General features: G+C 37.6%; 1 protein-coding gene across 4 annotated transcripts in view; it reads right to left on the reverse strand.

The window, feature by feature from the left end:
- Positions 1-22374, reverse strand: part of sfl (N-deacetylase and N-sulfotransferase sfl) — an 80925-nt gene that overhangs the window by 27762 nt on the left and 30789 nt on the right. For 3 of the 4 annotated variants that reach the window (XR_006884969.1, XM_046637366.1, XM_046637369.2), the window contains one exon: positions 5454-5651. Coding sequence is in view for 2 of the 4 variants with exons in the window: in XM_046637366.1 (XP_046493322.1) it covers positions 5454-5651 (198 nt within the window). In the remaining 2 variants the exon portion in view is untranslated. Of the gene's footprint in view, positions 1-5453; positions 5652-8409; positions 8559-22374 lie in introns of those variants that run through there. The other variant, XM_046637368.2, reaches the window with a different exon arrangement.

Raw genomic sequence — 22374 nt, forward strand, 5'->3', positions numbered from 1 at the left:
ATTTTACCCCAAGTAGCTCGTATTACACTTGAATAAAATTGAAAAGTACTTGTTAAATTCGAAAGTTAAAAAAAAAAAAATACAAATCTGACGGAGCGTTTCGGATATGTGAGAATCTCTCGACTACCTATTTGGTTCACAAATATCATTGAACGTTTGGGTTTGCAAACAATTGTAACAAGAATATGAAAAACGTGTTTATCTCATATTTTTTACGAACCAGAAATTTTTACAGAACCGCCTGAAGTTTCTGAATATCTGAAAGTGAAAATGTGAATATCTGCAAACCAGAGCTGGTTTAATGAACGATTTTCATTGATTCATTCTCTTGATTATGTTATAATTTATCTGGGCAAAGTAAGTACATAATAAATAAATAAATAACTAAACATATATATTTATACATTGATATCAGTAATGAATTTTAGCAACTTCCAGAAATTCGTGTCAACGTTGTCGACGAGAACTTGATGAACTAAACATTATGGAGAGTTTGAAAATCCGGCGATAAATAACAAGAGTTGAATAAAAGAAAAAAAAAAAAAAAGAATCAAAGAGGGAAAGGAAAACAAGATTCTTTCGCCCTTGTTTGTTAAATTTTTTAGTTACTTTTCAGTCACGTCACACAAAAACGCTAGATATAAATATACAAGTAGGCGGGCCGATACGCAACTTTCGGTTAGTTTTTTAGGGCCAAAATTTCAACCGTACAGCAATTTGGGTAGATCTTATAGTGAACTGTACTATGATATAAAAATACTCTAATCTTCAAGTCCTCAGGCTTTACGATTTACGAGAAACACGTTGATCAATTTAATCACATGCTCGAATTGAACCTTTGTCTTCGAACGTTGAGCACTTCATGTTGCAAGAAGATAATATGACCTAGCATACGTTTGGCGTATAAAAGAGTCTGAAATTTTAGAATATGAAATTCATTTTCAGGTAGATACTTAGGAACTGTAAAAAGAAGAAAAAAAAAAAAATACCCGCGACGGGTCAGAAAAATGGGTTATTTATATTTGTTTGTAAAAAAAAGCAGATATTTCGTATTAAACCCTGAAGTTTTAAAGTGGGACGAAAGCGGGATCCCAAGTTCCTGAGAATCTATCTAAAAATGTATTACATATTCGGAAAGATGAAACTTTTTTTTATCCACAAACAAGGTATTACCTACATCATATTGTTTTTGCGAAGACGGGAAGTCGTAAAAACTCAAAGTAAAAGGTTCAATTGAAAATTGTGATAAAATTGCTCACAGTGTTTGTATGACGATTTATAATTCTCATGGTCAGTGTTACATCGTACAAGATTAATATCCAAACTGCGATCAAATGGAAATATTTCCGGTAAAAAGCTGATTTTATTAAAAAAAAGTTGGAGGATCGTCCGGCAAGCACACATGTAACGAGAGTTCGAAAGTTAATGAAATCTGGATACACGAGACGAGCTCTTTCGATTTTTCGCCAGCTTTAAACCGCATAGCCGAAGATCCGGTAATCCGCTTGCCGTACGGTCGTCCTGTAAAACCAGGACTCGGCGGCCGCTCTGATCCCGGGACGTCAATTAATAGAGGATCCTGCAGGGATAATTAGGCGAAAACCGCGAGGGATATTAGCTTCGCCACGGTAATTTAGCAATGGTTTGAAACGGCAAAAGCTAGGCTCGGCCGGTGTCGAGTTATCCGCGTTGCTGTTGCTGTCCTTCGTTACTGCAGCTTTAAGAGGATAGCTTTTAATTCATGCTTGCAAAAGCTGCGGGGTGTGACCGGCGGTAGTGTAAGGGTGGAACGGGGGCTTGAATTTATTCGGGTCTCCGGTGATTATCTTAACGAATGCCCGCGCGCCTCGTGCGTCGAGGGCGCTTAATATTAATACGGCCCTGCGGCCTCGTGGACCTCGTGGTTACGCAATTAAGGGGCTGCTGTTGGGGAGTATAAGGGGGTGCCCGGAGAAGAAATAATAACATTCTCTCAACGGTGCAAGCCGGAAGGATGGAAATTTTATCTCCGGATTTGAGTATATTATGATGCGTACGGAACGAGAAAAGAATGTATATTGTATATACCTTGTGTACTTGTGTAAAAACGGAACGGCGTGAATTAGTGATGACGCTAAGTTTGTTAGTTCAGAAACGTGTGACGAGCTTCTGAGAAAACGCACGTCTTCTGCTGGTTGATGATGGAAACTGTATCGTTGAGATTTTTCTTTTTTCTTGCGCGCACAATTTTTTATTCAAATTTTCAACATCTCATACTTCGAATTTCAAACTTACTATGCCTACAGCTCTGTATAAGATTTTAGAAATTCAAAATTCAGAACAAAGTCACAATATATCAAGTCGTCAATTAATTCCGACGATGGATCGAATAAACTTTGTCGCAACCAAGCATTTTTTTTAAATGGTATAACAAGTTTTTAGGATAAGACAAAAGATTCAAATATTGTTTTGACGAAACTCAAACAACGCTGTTTTCAACAATTTTATCCTTCTCATTACGTTTGCGTGCAAGTACATTTTTTTCAATTCTACTAAAAATCGGGACAACTTTAACAAGATATTGTTTTTCATATATTGTAGAACGTTATATATTCTCGAAACCATTTTTAAACAGTGCAATAAGACGACTCCGGCGCTTGCGCTAAAATGAAATTCATAATTTTCCACACTGGGTCTTTCTTGTCGTATTCGCGGTATTTCAGTCCCCGATCGAGCTTTCGTCCGCCCCAATCTAATAATCACGCTGAAGCAGATATCGGGCTTCGGTGTTATCGATTATGAAATTGCTTTATACACGGATAAAGCGAACTGGCTTTTGAATTATCAGCCGTGAGCGCACCTCGATCCGAAATCCTGTGGATCATATCGTTCGGGACTTTGTGTTTGCGCGCACGAATATCGACACGCGTTTGTGCCTGTGCGCGAAACGTTAATGCATGGAAAATCCCCGGGGTCCAGAAGCTATCGTCCTTCGTCCACATGGGGGTATCCATATATTATTACTTGATATTATCGGTCAGTTAATATACGGTAGAAAATAACTTCGACGTGCCGTAATTAATTTTCCCCTGACGAGCTGGAGGGCGAAGGTTTTGCATGCAGGTCGCGTAGAATTTACGGCTAATATGGAATACGAAAGAAGCGTGTAAGCCACGATTTTCGACATGGTGCTGCCGTAGAGGCGTAAGTCAAGTTATTTAAAAAATTATTTTACGACCTCTCGACATCAAGCGTTTACGATTCTTATCATTTTTACTATTGCGCTTTGACCAAATTTATTGCTGATGTCGATTGATTTCATGTAAGGAATGGCAGTCAAGTTCAATTCCTACGAATTATGTCCATTTGCGGAACACGTGCAATAATTTTACGAGTACGAACTGAATTATCGATTTTGGCTTTTTTGAAAATATTGTGCGTAGTAACAGTCAAAGTTAAAAACTAGACAGATTATATTTTCCAAGAAAAAATTTAAAGACTTGCGTATTACTGTTCTTAATTTTCTATGAGAATTAGTTCACTTTAATTCCTTCTTTTTCTTTCATTTAGCACATTTCGAAAAATCGCTTTATATGATCCGGATTGAGCTTCAAGCTGTCAAAACTCTATTTTTAATAAATAAAATAAATGCATTGTGGGAATTGTTCTCTCAGTTTTACAGTAGCGAGTAAAGATAAACTCTGCCGCCAGCTGCTATAGCTTCAAATAAATGAATTATTTTGAACTGTATAAAGAAACGAAACGATTGCATTAAATTTTATTAAATTTCTGTTCGATTCCGAGAGGAGAAAACTCGGTTCGAGATGAAGGAATAATAACAATTCGCATCCGTATAAATGTGTATAATTATTATATACAACGATGTAAATTCCTCGACTACCAATTGCAAGTATAACAAACCCGTCTGCTCTCAGTTTCTTTTTTCCTGCATTATACATACGTATAGCAGCGATGAATTTCCCAATCAATCTGTACTCACTCTCTCTCTCTCTCTGAATATATTTGAATTCGCGGGCAGAGAGCAGTTTTATACCGCTGGTGATGGGATAAATTAATAATCGTTATTATTCGCCGCGGGTAAAATCTCCATAGGGAATTGGTCTTCGCTATATTATAACAAGGTTACGCACTGCACCTGATGCCGGTGTTATATTTCCGCTTCTACATACCAATTTTTCTTGATTCGGTCTTCCGTTTTTTCCCTTCTCTCTGTTTTTTTTTTTTTTTTTTTTTTTTTTTTTTGCGAACATTGCAGGTCGTTTATCGCCACCCATCGGGACGTGCAATTACTTTCGGTAGACAACTTAATGACGAATAACCTGGTTGTTTCTTTCGTGTCGCAGCCGCGGCTTTCATCTCCGAGTAATCTTGTTACGAAGAGATTGAGAGGTGTGAAATTAAACGAGAAGAGGAGAGAAAGAATCACGATAGAAATAAAATTCACAAGTTAAAAAAGAAAGGAACGGAAAGGAGTGAAAATGGTTTTCTTTTTCATCTTAACGAAGCTTCACAAGGTGGGTAGATATAATATAATATCTACAGCCATTTGCGAGTGTCTGTCGGGAAAAGTGTCGGTTTTCACGTGCGCGTTGAAGTTACTATTTATCCCTGTCTCTCGACTTTAGTTGCATCTCTGCTGTTTATTATTATTACATTATTAAGCAGGCGTTAAAGAAAAGGAAACCTGAAGCTTCAAGTAACAGTTACCGTCCTGAGTATCTTTTTTTCGTAACTCAATCTATCGCAGCATTGAATCAAGGTTACCTTACAATTTTATAATTCGTTCGAAACAACAAGTCATTCGGAAGTCAATCAATACGTGAATAGAATTCGCTTTGGGTGCTGATTAGGTACTACATTGAAAATGATCGTGCTCGAAGTTTATCGAAAAAAAGAAAAGAAGAAACTAATTGACGCATTTAGCTCTCCTGGTTCTCTCTCTTGATTTTTGACGAAACATCGATCAATTTTGATAAGAGCTGAAATTCGTTGTTTCGTACGCTATGAAAACGTAATTTTTTGCGAGAGAAAACGATTTCAATCGGTATCAAGTCGTCCCACAAACAACGGGTTCAAACGGTACACCCGAAACACTCCTTAAAGGATGCTAATTCTTATTCGGTTTTCATTTAGGAAAAATTTGAGACCATCGGGATTGTATTTCTAATTAAGGGAAACAAATTGTCGATAACTGATTTTTTTTCTTAATTCCTAATTTATAAATTTTTTATAAAAAAATGTTGTATAAACCAGAAATTGGTATGAAATTTTTCCTTTCAAAAAGTTCGCCATAGTCGTTAATTGGCTGTTACAATTGGAATGTTTTATTCTACAATAACTCGAGTTCTGAGGGGTGGTAGCGTGAAAAATCAATTTCTTTTTTTTCTCGAAACATCCTTAATACGCCTATATACATAATACATATATGTGTACCGATATAAAACGAGACTCACTTTATCCTGTTATAAACGAGTAGGTCTTCGATTTCTCGGCCCAACTTCGAGTACAATGTTTCAACGAAGACGAGAACCTTAGGGTCGATTCGTAGTCGAGCTTCGCTACGATGATCCGGAGCTGTCGGCAATCTCGTCGCCCCTCGAAGCGTCGAACATCTTATGGCGGGCTCGGGTCTCGTGTCCCGGTGAATCAGGCTGCAAAAATCAAGAGAGTTGAAAATCTACGTTATCGTGAAATTTCGCATTCATGTCCATTTTTGATAGAACGGGTATTTCAGAATATATCTTATTGTTAGAGGAATTTCCGAGGACAGAAGTACGAATTTTTCGGGACAATTATCGGTATGACAACACGTAGAATTGAGAGAGTGAAAAACTGTAAGAGATTTACAAAATATGAAAGACTTCTTTTAATTTTCTTTCTTTAACGACGAGTTTTTCACCGATAAAATAATTCCAAAACAGCGATATTTCGCAACTATCTGAAATTATTAATTTTTCATCATCGCGTGTCAATTATCGAATAGCCTCGAGTTGTTCACTGACAAATAGATGAGATATAACTTTTAAAACTTTAGTGACAGACTGTAGTAAGAGGGTAAAAAGGAGAGGAAAATCGAAGCTGGATTTTCGTTGTGTTTAAACAACGAATACATTGCCAAAACCAGAGAGATATAGTTGAATTAAATGAGCGGAATATTTGGTCGAGTATTAGCATTTCCAGTAAATAAACGGTATACAGGCTGGGTTGTGTTTTGGACAAGTTAATTAAGGCTGAAATTTAGCTGCTCCATGCTGCAGGAGGAATTATCGCGATTATTTCCTGGCAAAATATCCGAGAAATTCCGAGAGTGATTTAATTGGAACTGTGTGGTCAAATTGAATACAAAAAAAAATCTACGCAAGTCGATTTACTTTTACAAATAGCCAAGCTTTTCACGGCATATTATAACAACAACCCTCGTTCTCCTCGGTGCAGCGCCTTTGTAAGGTATGGGTTAAAAAAAAAAAAAGAAAAAAAAAAACGTTTGCTCGATCTTTAATTCGTTAAAAGAACGGGTATAACGAATTCCCAATGGCGTATCAGCTCTGCCAATGATGGAAGAAATAATGGCGGTGGTTGTAGTGGGCAACGAAGAGGGGCGTGAAGGGAACGGTTCCCTTAATCCCACGGGACCACATAAAAGCGTAAATATAACTAACGCACTGCACGCTTTCAGGCTTACCAACTCTCTATCTCCTCTCCTCCATTACGTCTGTTTTATGCAGCGAGTGCATTATCCGATACGATGTGGGTTACGGGCGCGTACATGTTACACAGGCGTATACATATATATATATATTGTGCTTGCAAATTATCAGGAATTATATAGAGTCCGCTGTTGCTGCTCACGGGGCAGATATAAGCGAGCCGAGTTCAACGGCTGATACGGTTGCGAAAAATAAATGAATGAAATTTGAAGAGCGAAAGTTTTTTGAATCGTTTTGGTAGGCCACGACATTGATATTGAAAGAACATCGTGACTGACGTATAGAAAAATCGTGATGGCAATTTTGGGGAGAGCAGAGAACACACAAACACCGTAACAAAGAAATACGTGTCGAAACCATTGTGCAGAAGTTGTAGTCAATTGATGGGGGCGGGATTGAAATTCCGAAAGCACCAAATTTCCAATTTTTTCGTGCCGAAACTTGGAGTAATGAAATAAAACCTTGACGAAGCATCAAAGTTTCGAAAGCGCAAAGTTCCCAAAGGACAAAATTTTGATAGGAGAAAATGCCGAAAGGGCATAACTCCGGCAAGTCAAAATTACGAAAGGGCGAAAATTAAAAAAATTATGAAATCTGAAACACCGAAATTCTGAACGATCAAAGATTTTTAGTTCTGTGAATTTATGGCTTGCTAAAATTTCACCACTTTGATCTTTCTCTGTTTAGGATTTTTTATATTTTTACGTTCGGAATCCTATTAATTTTGATTTTTGGTTTGTCCGATTCTTCACACCCACTCGTTTTACTCTATCGGAAGTTTACTTTTCTGAATTTTGCTCTATGGTAACTTGAATTTTTGGAATATTGCATTTCGGAACTTTGAGCCGTCGGGTTTCCCGCCATTGTTGTTTCGTAAAAGTTTGATTTCTTTACATCAAGTTTCATCACCAAATAATTCGAAATCAGACGTTTTCGAAACTTTTCACAATCGGAACTTCAAGCCCGCCCGAACTGATGATTTGTTACCAACATTTCATCAAATTAACGTTACTACGATTTCAACCTCGTTATCCTAACACAGAATTCAGTTTCTCTCTCTCCCTTAATTGTGAAAATAACAAAGACTGAAAAAAAAAAGAAAAGAAGACTCCGGTCAGGGATTGCGCAGGGAAAAGTACAAAGGGAATCGGATATTATATTTACAGCCGAATGTTCGTCGTCTTTTCGAATTCAGTCATGGTTCCGTGCTCTGAGAAGGAATTCAATTAGCGAGTGTTCGGTCAAGGGCGAAAGAATTACAGGGATAGGTAATTAGAGGTAAAATTCGTTGGGTCCAAAATCTCGCTCTCGCCCTTCTTCGCCTCGTCGTCCCTCGATCTTCACCCCGCGTCTCGTCGTATGCTTGTCTTAATCAAAGTGCCATAACAGGTGTGCCTGAGTTGGATGTATTACAATTTACATGTACCTAGATACACCTTATCGCCATAACGTTTCTACATAGTCTGCATTTACAGATATTGCTTGGCGTGAGTCGGAGCCGTTAACGCGTAGATAATCGTAGCTGCAGACACACTGTTCCCAGAATGGGCGAAACGCTGATACAGCGATATTTCGATGCCTCCCTCGCATTGATCGCGTTTTAAAACCCGGCCAACCTCACCAGAGGCTATGCATAATTGATCGAAACTGTTCTTTTTCTCACAGAGTGAGACGTTCCACTTCGGTTGTGTGTGATATATACCTGCACGTAATACTGGTCCGCTGCATGGACAGTGATTGATTAAACAGACTTTATGAACAAATTAGATCAATCCTCCGCCCCCACAGATTTTCCCTTGAAGATCGTCGCTCTGATAAGAAGTACAAGGGGGCAGACCGGATCCTCTGATGCGGTACTTGAATTAGCATCACCTCAGATGAGATAACCCTACAGGTAATAAAATGCGTTTCAATTCGTTATTCGCTGTTAGAAAATGAGCCAAGGTTTGCGGTCGTGATAATTTTGAAAAAAACTTTTTGATCGAGAATCGAAATAATCTATACATAGTGTTTAAAATTATTATACGAGTGCAAACGAATCTTCCGGACGTATGAATGAAAAATTTTACAAGTAATCATAAATCTCTTGTTGCCAAAGATTCGCAATTGAGAACTAGAGATGGTCTTGCTATAAAATGTTACAAAACACTTTTTTCTCTTTTTTTTCATCACGTACGCGTATATCAACACTTTTTTTCTGACATATTGCGTATACTGCCAGCTCTCTAATTGTAGAAATTGCGTTATAACTCGATAAAAAATAATTAATAAGATAAATAAATAAATAAACAAATAAATAGAAAACGGGGAAAAAATTAATCTGCAATTCTTGCGACAGTTAATTCATGTCACAACACGGTGGATATTTCGAATGATAAAGTCATCTTGTATTATAATGATATGAAATAATATGAGAGCACGATGGAGAAGAACTGATTACGGATTCTGACAGTGAGTGATCTGGAGAATTTCATTTCGCGACTTCACGCATGCGTGCAACGATCGTTTTATATACAGTATAAACGAGTAAGTCGGATCATCACTCTCGGCGCGACGAGAATGTTCAGATTGGACGGTGAAATTTTCTTCCCAGCATCTCTGAAATCTTGCTTTGGTGAAAGAAAGAAAGTGTCGGGAAGATCAACCGATTGTGAGACATAAACTTAGTTTTTGGTTCAACGAACTCGGTTACGAGTCGCTTACAATTTGTACAATACATGACGGACTGATGAATTTCACAAACGTAACTGCATAAAATAGATTGATTTAAATCAGGGCAACATTCATTTTTTACTGTAACGAGGCGAACAATTTATCCTGATTTTGGTTTCCGGTTATTGAGATGTAAAAAATTTTATTATAATTTTATTTTGTAGATAGTTTAACCATCTACAAAACTGTACAGATACAGAACTGTGACAAGGCTGTTTGGAAAAAATTCACCAAGTAAGTTTTTTTCACGTTATTCGATCGGAAATGGGTCATATATCGAGGTGCTTCGTTCTACAATTATAAAGAAAAAGAGAATCATATACTCTGATTGTGAGACAATCTTGTGTACGGTAAAGACTAAGGTTTGGATGTTAGTTGGAGCGAATGAAAAAAATATTGTCATCGTTCGAAAGATTCTGTCGGATAGAATTGAAGCGAGGAAAGTTGAAAACTGTTGGAGGAAGCAACGAAAACAATTTCGCGGGTATAAAAATGGGAAATACGTTCAGTTTTTATTCCCCCTTGGGCGTTTCATGCAGCGGCGTAGTGTCACGTGTAAATCTATCTCACCGTTGGGACTCGCAGAGTATCTCGAAACGTTCTCCACCGCTCGAGTAAGACTCGTGTCTTGGCTGAATAATTAATTAAATTCGGCATCAGCCCCGAGTTTATTACCGCACGCATCCGACGACTTATAGGTACGATATCTCTTCTCGTACCGGCACGGCATAAGGCGGCAGCTATATCGCATCAGTTAACACTGGAACTACCGAAATTAAGTCGAAGCTATTTCTACCGAAACCATTCAAAATGACAGGCGTGGTAATTCGAGTGTTAGGAGAAAACGACGGATGTCTTCTGAAGCCTTGACGCCTAGGATGCGAAATTTTACACCCAAAGTTTCACGCCCTTAGAATACGTTTCGCACGTCATATGCCGATTGGACTGGTCCAAACACATCGAATTTAATAAATTTTTTTCATAACAGCATATTTAATTGTTGTAGAAAGAGGAAATAAGACGCCTGTTACAATTTGAGCCGCGAAATTCAGAAATAACTAAAATTATTTTCTCGCTTTCTATTTAAATGGTAAATGGAAAATTGCATTCAGGTACTACTAAATCAAGAGACGCGAAAGTGTCTCGCGCCAAGTATATTAAAAAATCAAATCGCAAACAGAAGCTTTTGGCCTACCCGATGAAAATATTATGACACGTTTCTCCCCTCTCCCAATGATTTCGACATTCGGCAAGTTTTATCGGTTTATAGATTTTTAGATCAATACGATCGATGCACGAAGAGCTGTAATATACCAGTTCTAATATTTCAAACACTGTCAAAATCGTCGATTTTCTCAAGAATTTTCGTCGACTTTAAGACTAGATACACGACATACAGTTTTTGCGGTTGTCCATCTTTATCCTAACCTAGGCGAGGAACCATATTTTCAATTTATCAACGATTCGGCATTCTCAAATCCAATATTCGTCAAGTGCGTAAAGTGACTGATTGACTCGGATTAGCCGTCGTTACGCAGACGAAAATACTTGTGGATGCGATGAGATATTTTAGGAGCGGAAGTTATTCTAACAATTTTGCGGCATGTGCGAATCGAAGTCTAAAAATATACGATCGCGAAGGCTTTCAGGAGGTGTTTAATGTACTGCAGCTGCGGTGTGATCTTTGATCCGTTTACGAAAAGCTTGCGTTTTTTAAATGCACTCACATTGCGGAACATGCATTAATGTCACGTGTACTGCTACGAGTGTAAGTTTTAACGTGAAACAATGTTTAGCGAGTAGTCAAATTCTTGTGAAAATCTGGATTTTTTCAAATGTTGATTTACAAAATACAATTCTTTTATATTTTGCAGTTCAATAAAATTGCACTTCTTTACACAATCGTAAGGTTTTTGTAAATGGATTGTTATAAAAACAGTATTAATGGCAAAAAACATGTGTCGATATAAACAATTTCAAGAATCCGGACAATGGGGATGAATTTTTAATCAAATATCTCGAAAATGTTTCCATTTTTCTAGATATGCAATAGCCCTGTAATCGCCAATTTTAAAAAAGTACCAGCTTTTTAAAAACTCCTCTGCAATTCAAACCCGCAGATATTGAATACCAGTTCATAATCGTATAAGTTACACTATAACATGTCGATCCAACCATTTACGCATTAATGCTTTTTCGACCACAGAAATGCGCAAAAGGTGATTGCAAAATAAAAGATTTAAAAATCAAGGCTTGAAACAAATGAAAAATTTCAAGTCCAAGTGTATTTTTTTGTTACTGCTAAGACATGCAACAAAAAAATCTCGTCGACCTTCCGAATTTAAACTAACAAATTTCAAAAAAGAAAATTTCGACAGTTTTTTACTTCCGAGCGTTAAATTCGAATTACACCGTTTCTTGTCGATTATCAACGACGATAATTCGAATCGACGATTTTTTGACTCTATTTTTCAATTACCGCGCGGTTCTGCACAGAAATCTAATTCCATGTACATATAATAATACACGGTAGCTATGTTTCTGCGGTCACATTTTTCGCAAAAGTCTTCGGACGTTTTCTCTGCAGTGCATACCAAGAGTTTTACGTCAAGTAAAAACAATTGAGTAAAAATATAGTCCGATCGTCACTCCGTGCAATTAAGCCAACGTTGATACGCCTTTCACGGTATTGCGTATTATAATTCAGGCGTGTCTTCGATTATTCATTCATTCATTCATTTAAATTATTTATCGCACCCCTGACTTTCCTCAATTTTCTCCATCACTCCTCGTCCTCCTCTCCCGTACGTATATCCGCGGTATCGACCCTCCTCCGAGCTTATCGCGTCCGGCTAATAACATTAAATTTCGTCCCATGCGTGTTCCGAAAATATATGGAGGCTACACACGTGTACCTATGTATACATACAATATGTATACGCTGTACGCGCGATAAGGTCGCCTAGACCGAATGACGCGATGATACCTATACCGCCTCGTGTCTCCCTAACCATTATTCCATCCGTGTCCAAGGGCCGTACCTCCATAGAACCTCGGAAAAACGATAACGGACCTTGACTAGATATCGTATTATAGGACTGCGAGTCACTCGTCGAGCATTGATTGGCCGTTATTTGAAGGCTCCGACGATACCCGAACTAGACCCAACATTTTAATATTCCATACTATACCTCGGACACATTCCGTTAAGAAAAATTCCATCACTTTTTAGTGTTGGAACAAGAGGACAAGGCTCGGGCCCACGTCGATTTGGCTTGTAATGCCCCGTGTAAAATTGTAACAAAAAGTCTGAGCTTCGGTTCTGACGATCTATCTTGTAAACAGAGGTAATAATTTTTTGGACAGAGAGTAGCCCGTCTAATCCTAGAATATCCTCGCGTAGATACCAGTACTCGCGTGAAACACTCGAAGATACAACGAACATACGCGAGTAGGTACACAATACCCAGCACAGGAGTTCTTCGTGCCGTATGATCGTAAAATTGACCCGACTTTGAACCCCGGCTCTATCGGGGTTGAAAACGATAAGTCGAAAGGCACTAGCGGCAATAACGGATAAGCCCCCCGTGACCGTACTCTCCCCGTTTTCCCCATGCGGCATATACGGGCTATTCCGCGTCAACCGGATCAGTCATCTCTCAGATATTTTTTTAATTTGGCATGTGGATTGTGTGGGACGAGTTAGATTTTTGTGCCAAAGCGCGAATCTCATAATGCAAAATTCGATTTTTTATTAACAATAACAAATTAGACTCCCATTTTTTTCAAAAATTCATAACTTCGGCAAAAAATTAGATACAATATATTTTTTTTTTTCAAATTACGCGGAAAGCTCCATAGAATTTAAAAAAAAATACGAAATGGTAAAAACAAGTTGTTATCAATTGTTTATTTAACAATTAATTTTTCAAAGATTTTCAAAACAGTGACTGACACGATCAAAAAATTTTTTTAAAATTCTGACATGTTCCTTGAACTGTACTACAACCTGTGAATTAATTCCAGAGGGGTGTTTTTCTTCGTTTTCGAGTAAAAAATCATTAAAGGTGTCGATGCGCATGAAATTGCGGCCCGCCGAGTCTCTACGTCATGGCGGGCGGCCGGTTGCCGTCCACCGCTACACCGCGGTGGCGTCGCAGCGTTATTTTAGAGTCATTTTCACGATGTAGGACATGATTGAAGAATCTGAAAAAAATACTGTACCTTCACAAGGCCTGCTCAAAGCGATAAGTGAAGTTTCAGGAATGTGTTTTTCACCGTTTTTTTATTACAGAGATTCAAAATAACGGTTACACACCATGAGAGTGCACATAAATGATAATAATTACATAACTTGCTACTTATTTTAAAATAAAAACACATTCTTGAAACTTCACTTATCGCTTTGAGCAGGCCTTGTGAAGGTACGGTATTTTTTTCAGATTCTTCAATCATGTCCTACATCGTGAAAATGACTCTAAAATAACGCTGCGACGCCACCGCGGTGTAGCGGTGGACGGCAACCGGCCGCCCGCCATGACGTAGAGACTCGGCGGGCCGCAATTTCATGCGCATCGACACCTTTAATGATTTTTTACTCGAAAACGAAGAAAAACACCCCTCTGGAATTAATTCACAGGTTGTAGTACAGTTCAAGGAACATGTCAGAATTTTAAAAAAATTTTTTGATCGTGTCAGTCACTGTTTTGAAAATCTTTGAAAAATTAATTGTTAAATAAACAATTGATAACAACTTGTTTTTACCATTTCGTATTTTTTTTTAAATTCTATGGAGCTTTCCGCGTAATTTGAAAAAAAAAAATATATTGTATCTAATTTTTTGCCGAAGTTATGAATTTTTGAAAAAAATGGGAGTCTAATTTGTTATTGTTAATAAAAAATCGAATTTTGCATTATGAGATTCGCGCTTTGGCACAAAAATCTAACTCGTCCCACACAATCCACATGCCAAATTAAAAAAATATCTGAGAGATGACTGATCCGGTTGACGCGGAATAGCCCATATATATATATATATATATATATATATATATATATATATATATATAATATATATATAAGAGTTGTCTGAAATTTACTCCTTCAATTTTCTCCCAGCTAATTACAGGCTGGAAGTTACACAGAGATCTGCGAAAGTTCGGACGTCGAGGTTTGATTGAGTAACCGAAGGGTGTGTTACGCCCGCTGGGCGATCAGCTACGAGTTGATTGATTGCCGATCCTGAAACACGCGGCCCAAAATCAAGCCGTCCTAGTAGAACCGAACCTTCGCTTTTTCCCGATTCAACTTGATCAAGGAGATGCAATATCGCAGGACAATTTGGCACGTCGATTATTTAGCTTTTTTTTCAACGTTCGGAAAGGTAAAATCGAATAAAGGAGCATCTGTTCGAATAACGGCTATAATTAGTTACGGTGTAACATCGCGTAAGAAATATTTTTCGGGAATGGTAAACCTAATATTCATCCATGTATATACAATACGTTCTGTGAGATACCGATACGAAACGTAACATATTGAAATTGATTGAAAGAGTGATAAAGGATGATTGTTTTTCTTACTTTTTTTTTTTTTTTTTTTTAACACACCTTTTCACTTTTTCAGCCGTGACGCGTGATGAAAAAAGCCGGCGAAAAAGGGGATCGAAAATTGTGGGAGAGTGAGAAGCAAGGAACGGAAAAAAATCAACTCGTTAACCTCTGACGGTGCGGTTATGTGTAATGACGAAAGACGTACTTGATGGAAATAAATTGTTCGGAAAATGTACCGTTTTAACCCGATAAGGTGGCAACGGGCGTTTTTACCTGCTTCGTGTCAAGGATCGATGATAAAATTAAAAAATTCATTTTGTTTCGCATGGAAATAAATTATTCCGTCGTCACGTGTGCTTTTTTGCACAAGCTGTACACACATTAAACATAGATTTTCTAAAATTACATGGGGGAAAAGAAACAAACAAAAATGCGCTATAATAATTTGACATTTTTTCGCTCCCATAGACAAGTTGTTTCAAATATTCATTATATTCATGACGGAATTATTATAGTAGGAATGCCTCGAATATCTGGGGCAGACAGCTTAAGGGGGTAACTATTTCAGTCACGTTCAGTCATTTACGTATAAATAATTCGTATTCCGAATTCCCGACAAATGTGACTTGAATGATTAATATGAACATGAAACTTGGATGAATTGTTCGGCGTGCTTGCCGAACATCCGTTTTATACGATACGATATGAAATTATAAACTACAGTTCAACATCCCAAAAATTGGTATAGATTTCTGATCGAATATTTATGACAACGAATTGTTTTGCACACATAATTCGCCGATACACACGAAATCAAATTATTTTACGTATGTAACTGAAATTTATAATGTACGTAAAGAATTTGTGAAATATTATACAATGAGAATTGATCGAATTACGATTAAATACACTTTGCTTTTATTTATTCGTTTACTTCGCGTCATTGCCATGTATATTATACACACGCATATATGAGGCATTCCATACATCTCGATCAAAATCCTGCGTCGATGTCCCAGATTGGCTTTACAATTTTTTTGTACGAAAGTACACGACGAAAAATGCGTTCGAAATTTCTTTAGAATTTGTCGACCCAGCGTATCTGAAGTATGATTTAAAAACTTGAAACAAATGCCCCCATTTTCTAAAATATGAAAAAATTTAGGAAAATCTTTTGAAATACAACTAATTTTTAATACCTGTTAGAATATGGAGAATTCAAGAGTAAATAAGATGAATGAAGAAAAAATTATTATTAGTTATACGTATAGTTATTATTAAGTATAAACATTTTTGTGTTCATAGCAAAATCTTCATCTAGATGTCACGGAATGCGAGAAAAAAAATATGCACTATATCTCAAAAGGGTTATCAAAAGCGCATTACAGAAAAATGCTGATATATAAGAATCGCAAAGATTTTTTATGTTTTGATTTTTATAATATTATCTCTTTTTATTTTACAAAGAAATGCATTACGGCATTTTTTACAACCCTTCCATATGATAATATCTCTGTAATGCGTCTTTGATAAGCCGTTATGGACCATGATGCATTTTTTTTCAAAATATAAAAAGATAATACGTGTTAAAGCGTTGCTAATATCGGATTTTCAAGTTTTTAGAAAAATCGTTCTTGCACACCCTAGAATTTGTGCTGCAGGCTCAACCTTTTCAAGACTGATTTTTGGATCAAAAATAGGCATTTTTTGCATACGATTATGGAAAAATCGCAAATTTTGACACGTCTGTATTGTGTATTATATACACTGGTACGTGTATGCCCATGCATCCGCGATAAAACAGACTCAACGACGTTTCCTTTCAAGTTCTATAATTCTCCTAGAATCGTTAACCGCGGTGCGTTATGCATGAGCTACGACCGCGATTGATCGATTATTATTCAATTTGCAAAACATCACGGCAATGATTATCGCTCTGCTGCGTGCCTGTACTCAACAGTATTTAGGACGACGGATAAACCAGAATTGGTAATTTCGAATTATCATACGAGGCCTGCAGCAACGGGGTACATCTATAACAGCTATAGCATGAAATGCAACGTGTCGCTGGAATTATTGATAACGCTCGTGACTCGTGATCCGTGATTCGGTTTCCGTGCCAATATAACGACGATTCAGCGGTCAGTTATAACAACAGCCTGTTAATTTTTCGGTTCCATTTTCTGTTTCGGCGCACGTGCGACGTTAATCAAGGTAAGCGCGGCATGAATTCTCACTCCTATACGTACGTATGTACATATACGCACATATGCTAGCATACATTGTCATTCGAGAAGGTGAATAAACTTCTTTTGCGGCCGCTACGTGAATAACTTCTATTTATACATCCATGTATACCATGGTATAGATTCATTCGACTCTAAACTCGGCGCAAAGATTAATACACATTGCAGAGTTGAGATAAAAGAATTGTTCGTTTCGAACCTGAATGTGCGATCTATTTTCAATTCCCATTTCGTATTGAAATTTGAATTCATCTATTTTGAATTGCCGAAATTTGAATTCGATCAACTTTCGTAACCTTTCGACTGGTCAGAATTATTTCTTCCTACTTGTCGCTAAATTTATACGGAAATATAATATAATTACAGAGAGGGCTGTTGGCGAAATGAAGAGGTTACAGAATCGACGGGTATAGGGTGATTCTAATAACGAAGCCGTGATTTAGCCTTACAAGACCGAGTCTTGTAATCGCCCATCTTTAATAACAATTAAGGGAGATATTTCGAGCGTGGAATTGTATTACTCCGGCATGCAGGCAGCAAGAAGGGGCGCCGGTCGGAGAATGTATCAAAGTTGAAGCAATTAATAGAGTGTCATTAAGGGACGCGAGAGCACCGGGCGTTAAATTCGTGCAATTTCGAGCCACAGAGAGTAAAGAGCAGCGCGTTTCTCGGTTCGAAGCTACCGGTAGGCATCATTCGAACCCTGTAATAGATGCATGCTCTCTTCCTATAATACGGCAGGAACAATGAGCCAGAAGTGCATTTTACTCCGTCTAAATTTCCGGAAGCCGTGCATAACGAAACCTACACAAGACGCGTAATAAGAGCAACAAGTTTGTAGGCGGCAGTGATTTGCACCCTTTCTAGTTGTCCATCCCTTTTCTCATAAGCTGATAAACTTTATAAACCCGGAAAAATTTCGAATCATTAAAAATTTGCTGATAATTAATTGCGTAAAATTTTCTTTTTTTTTTTTTTTTTTTTCTTGTACAATTTCGGTTTAGTATTAAAAGTTTAGTTCGATCTCTGTGTTGCTACTTTTGTCCGATGATCTGAAAAAGGTCTCGGTTACGGCGTTCGGATGGAAGACCCAGGACTTTTCATGACAACCGAATAACTACCCCGAAGTAATTTTCAGAGGGTTTGGTGTGCTGTTTTTTTACCACCGATGGTACCGAAAATGTTGGCCACCTGCGATCACTGTAAAATTTGACTTTCAGTCAAATAGACGATAAGTTGTAGATAGTTTTGCTAAATATTTATGACTGTAGGGTACCCATATATTATTTTTTGTGAAAATGAATAGATTCGTAGTATAACTAGAACAAATTAAAACGCTCCGCGTCTCCGTGGCTAAAGATGGCGCTGCTGCTCTGTAAGTTATTCGCGATATGAATTACGGGTGTAAACTTTACCTCGAGATTGATTCGGTACTGCCATGCACTTTGCGCCAAGTAGAGTTTTAAATGGAATTCGATCGAATAGGAAAGAAATAGTGAAGAAATAGAAGAAAAATGAGAGAGAGAAAGAATAAGAAGGCAGCTGAAGTGTTATTCGATCATGCGCGAGAATTGATAATTTTTCATTAATTGGATTGCCTTAGCGTAGAAATTAATTAAAATTGAAATTGAAATTAGTACGAAGAAGAATCAAAGAATAATTATTTATTAACAGGATTTTACAATGAAATTGAAGTTCGTAACGTTATCGTAACGAAATATTTGGGATAAGAATAAATCACTGTTTCTTCACGATTCATTCGACTAGTCTGTACAGAAGAATATAAGTATACACACTTACGTTACACATATTCGTACTTTTGGCTAGATAAATGCGATATTTTTGACTGTGTAAGACTTTTCCAATACCCTCATAACGATTCTATCGATCATGAAGTAAGTTTCAGGCAATCCGTGAACGATGACGCGATAAACTCTAGATATAAACGTCACTGTTCATACAAAATGTATATAAACAAACGTGTGAAATTAGACACGAAAATCATCACGAATTATTTCCGAGAGTGAGAGGGAGAGACTGAGAAAGAGAGAGAAATATCCTGCATGTATATATATATATATATATATATAATATATATATATGTATATATATATATATATTTAGTTTGTACATGGATATGTGCATATGAGAATAGGCGCACGGCTATGTATAATATAAGTATATATGTAACAAAGAGCACGTGACTGTGATGCTGAGAAGCAGAGACAAATCGTTCGATGGAAGGTCGAGGGGAAAATCTGAGATCGTGACTGGGAAAAGAATTTCCTTCTCGTATATTATAAGGTCATGTCGTTTCGCGTTAGGTAGATTCTTTCCTCGGATTAATAAATGGTTCCCTCAAGATTTTATGGATCAAGTTTTACCAAATTCTAATACCTATAACGTCTAATATCGAATTATTCATCTGAAATATCTGAATTTTATAATTTCTCAGCGGCATTGCGGAAGCTCTGATTTTTTACGTGTAGCTATCGCTTATGGGTTTGTGGATCTGAAACGATTGCTCGAGGAATTCGGAATAACGTCAGTTCCCTGAAGATTTTTACGATTTATTGATATCGAAAATTTGTCACGGAAATGAAGAGAGAGTCCGGCCCGATTTATCAATCTTTCGACCATCAAATTCTCGTAGTTTGGAATACATTTCAAATTCAGTGGGATTAATCGCTGCTTTTTCTGGGAAATTTGCTTCACACAATTTTTCCATAATAATACGGCAGTATTATCATGATCTGTGAATAGTCTGAAACAATTTTCAATTTTTTCATGACGGATGAAAAAAAAAAAACTTGGGAAAAAAACCACTTCACCGTGAAAAAGCACAGATCGGTAGTAAAAAACGATTTGCCAATTCAACAAAACCAAGCAATACATTCCTCCTCGGTGTTTACATTTCATTATACAGGTAGAGAGCAGGTATAAGCTTCAAACGAAATTTCCAACAGGCATACGCGAAGAAGAACATAAAAATCAACAAATCTCTCGCTGATTGGGTTTTCCGAAGTTTTTTTTTCTCTCGTTTTAGCCTGAACGAGCCGAGTCCTATACTCGGATTAATACTTTGAGATTGATTCCGGAACTCACTACCGCGGAAAGACACTAGAGCCAGATACCTAGATAGATTGGATAGATAAAACCGAGAGTGATAGCAGGAGAGATAACGAAAAATAGAGAGACTTTAGTCGGGAAATCGAAAGATGGAAATGTACGAAGAGAATATAGACTCTCTCCGTAACTTCACGCCATGATTACACCCTTTACTAACTGTAAGCCTCCCGAATGTGCGCACGAATCAGAAAATCAGAGAAACCGATCGTGCGGAAATGCGCCGGTCTGACAAACGCTGCAGACGATGTTAGCACGCGGGAAGTTACAGAGAGTTCGTCACTGCAGGCAAACGGCGATTAATCTAATGGCGGTAAAAAATGTAGGTACCTGAAGTTCCGATTTGATGGAAGACCATAAAGTTGGGATAATGATAATTTCTAAAGAGTGAATGCAATCTGGATACACCGAGAGAAATTTTTAGTTCCAGTTGCGGCTCGGTCGTTAAATATTTTCATTTTTTACCACAATCGAAAAATATAGTTCTAGGTAGAAAATGAAAATTAGTTTTCTAGCTGTTACCGGAAAGTCTGGTATCCGTTACTATTCTTTCTCATTACGATCACTGTTACTATATTTCCTTGTAACTGTTGCGAAAATTTAATGCTTGCGCGGCAATAAATTGACGTTAAAGGCTTGTTTAACTGAAAAAGTAGAGTAAACCTCACAAACTGATTTTGCGTTGCAATTACCCAAAACGGATCGACGATAGCGCAAAATGGTTACGCGTCCCTCGTTTTTCGCAATTCCAAGAATATTCAAACAGTTTTTTCAACGATACCTGTTTTACTGAATTTTTCTAGTTACCGTAACAAATGAAATTTTTCTCAGTTATGGCTATTTGATAGTACGATAGGGTAGAATTATAGCTGAGCATTGCTTCGATCTACTACCGATGCATTATTCCAACTCATTTCGAACTTCACGTAGATGTTAAAAGTTAGGCACTGGTTACTCCACGTTACGGAGACGAAATGGGGACTTAGTTCGATCGTCTTAATTACCTGTATCGGTAGGTGCCAAGTCACCGAAGGATTACAAGGGTTGGTGGGTGGATGCATGGAAGGAAGTAGCGGTGAATGCGAACGAGGCTGAAGGGCTCAGGTTGGTCTGGAAAGAGATATCACAGGCACACAAAGAGAGACAACAATGAGGGGACGCAAGCGGGCCCGTAATTTTATTATCCCTTTCCCACATATTTTATGAAGAGATAACTTGGCGGGGTCGAGGCGGCATGGCTGCTCTATAACTGAGCCGACGGACGGAGATTTTCCTTATTTTTCTTTTACTTTTTTCCTGCGCACTATATATTACGCCTGATTATAACGCGTTAACTAACTGACCTTTGTTTACCTAAGCAATAAAAGAGACGTTGTGTAACAACACCGTGCCTGTGATCACCGCTTTTATTGTGTTTTATCCCGAAGGGTCGTTGTCTCCGTTAACGAGATAATTACGTGCCGTATGGTGGATGGGTTGTCTTGTGGTTAGAAACGTTATCGCGACAAAAAATCATTGATCCTTCGCAATTTTACAACGATTATTACAGAACTAAGATTTCGAAGTACGAGTATGTTTGTTTTATTACGGTTTACTTAATTTCAAACAATTTCAAAATCGCGAAACAACTGTTTTTCTCCGGCATGAATCGTTACGATAACGTCACTAACTTCGATACGATGCCTCCTCGCGGAATGAAATCCTTGGATATTTTTAATCCAAAATTTTCTTTTCTGTCTTTCATAATTCTTGACACGGGCAGCAGAACCGAGAGCTGTTTATCACGTGCGACGGAATGTTTCCAAATCGTTTCGTGGTAGGTAAATCACGAAAATGAAATTGATAGCTAGCTATGGTACATTTTTAGAGTATTTCCAGCAAATCCGTTAGCATCGTAATCGACATTACGAATATAATAAATGTGACTGTGTTTTTGATGGTACCGATGTCGTAACTAATTTCGCAACAACTTTTCTCATCGTGTACGATTATCGCCAAGCCAAGAAGGCGTCGATTCAACTTGTGTCATAT

Source organism: Neodiprion pinetum, chromosome 1 (assembly GCF_021155775.2).
Source record: "Neodiprion pinetum isolate iyNeoPine1 chromosome 1, iyNeoPine1.2, whole genome shotgun sequence".
NCBI lineage: Eukaryota > Metazoa > Arthropoda > Insecta > Hymenoptera > Diprionidae > Neodiprion > Neodiprion pinetum.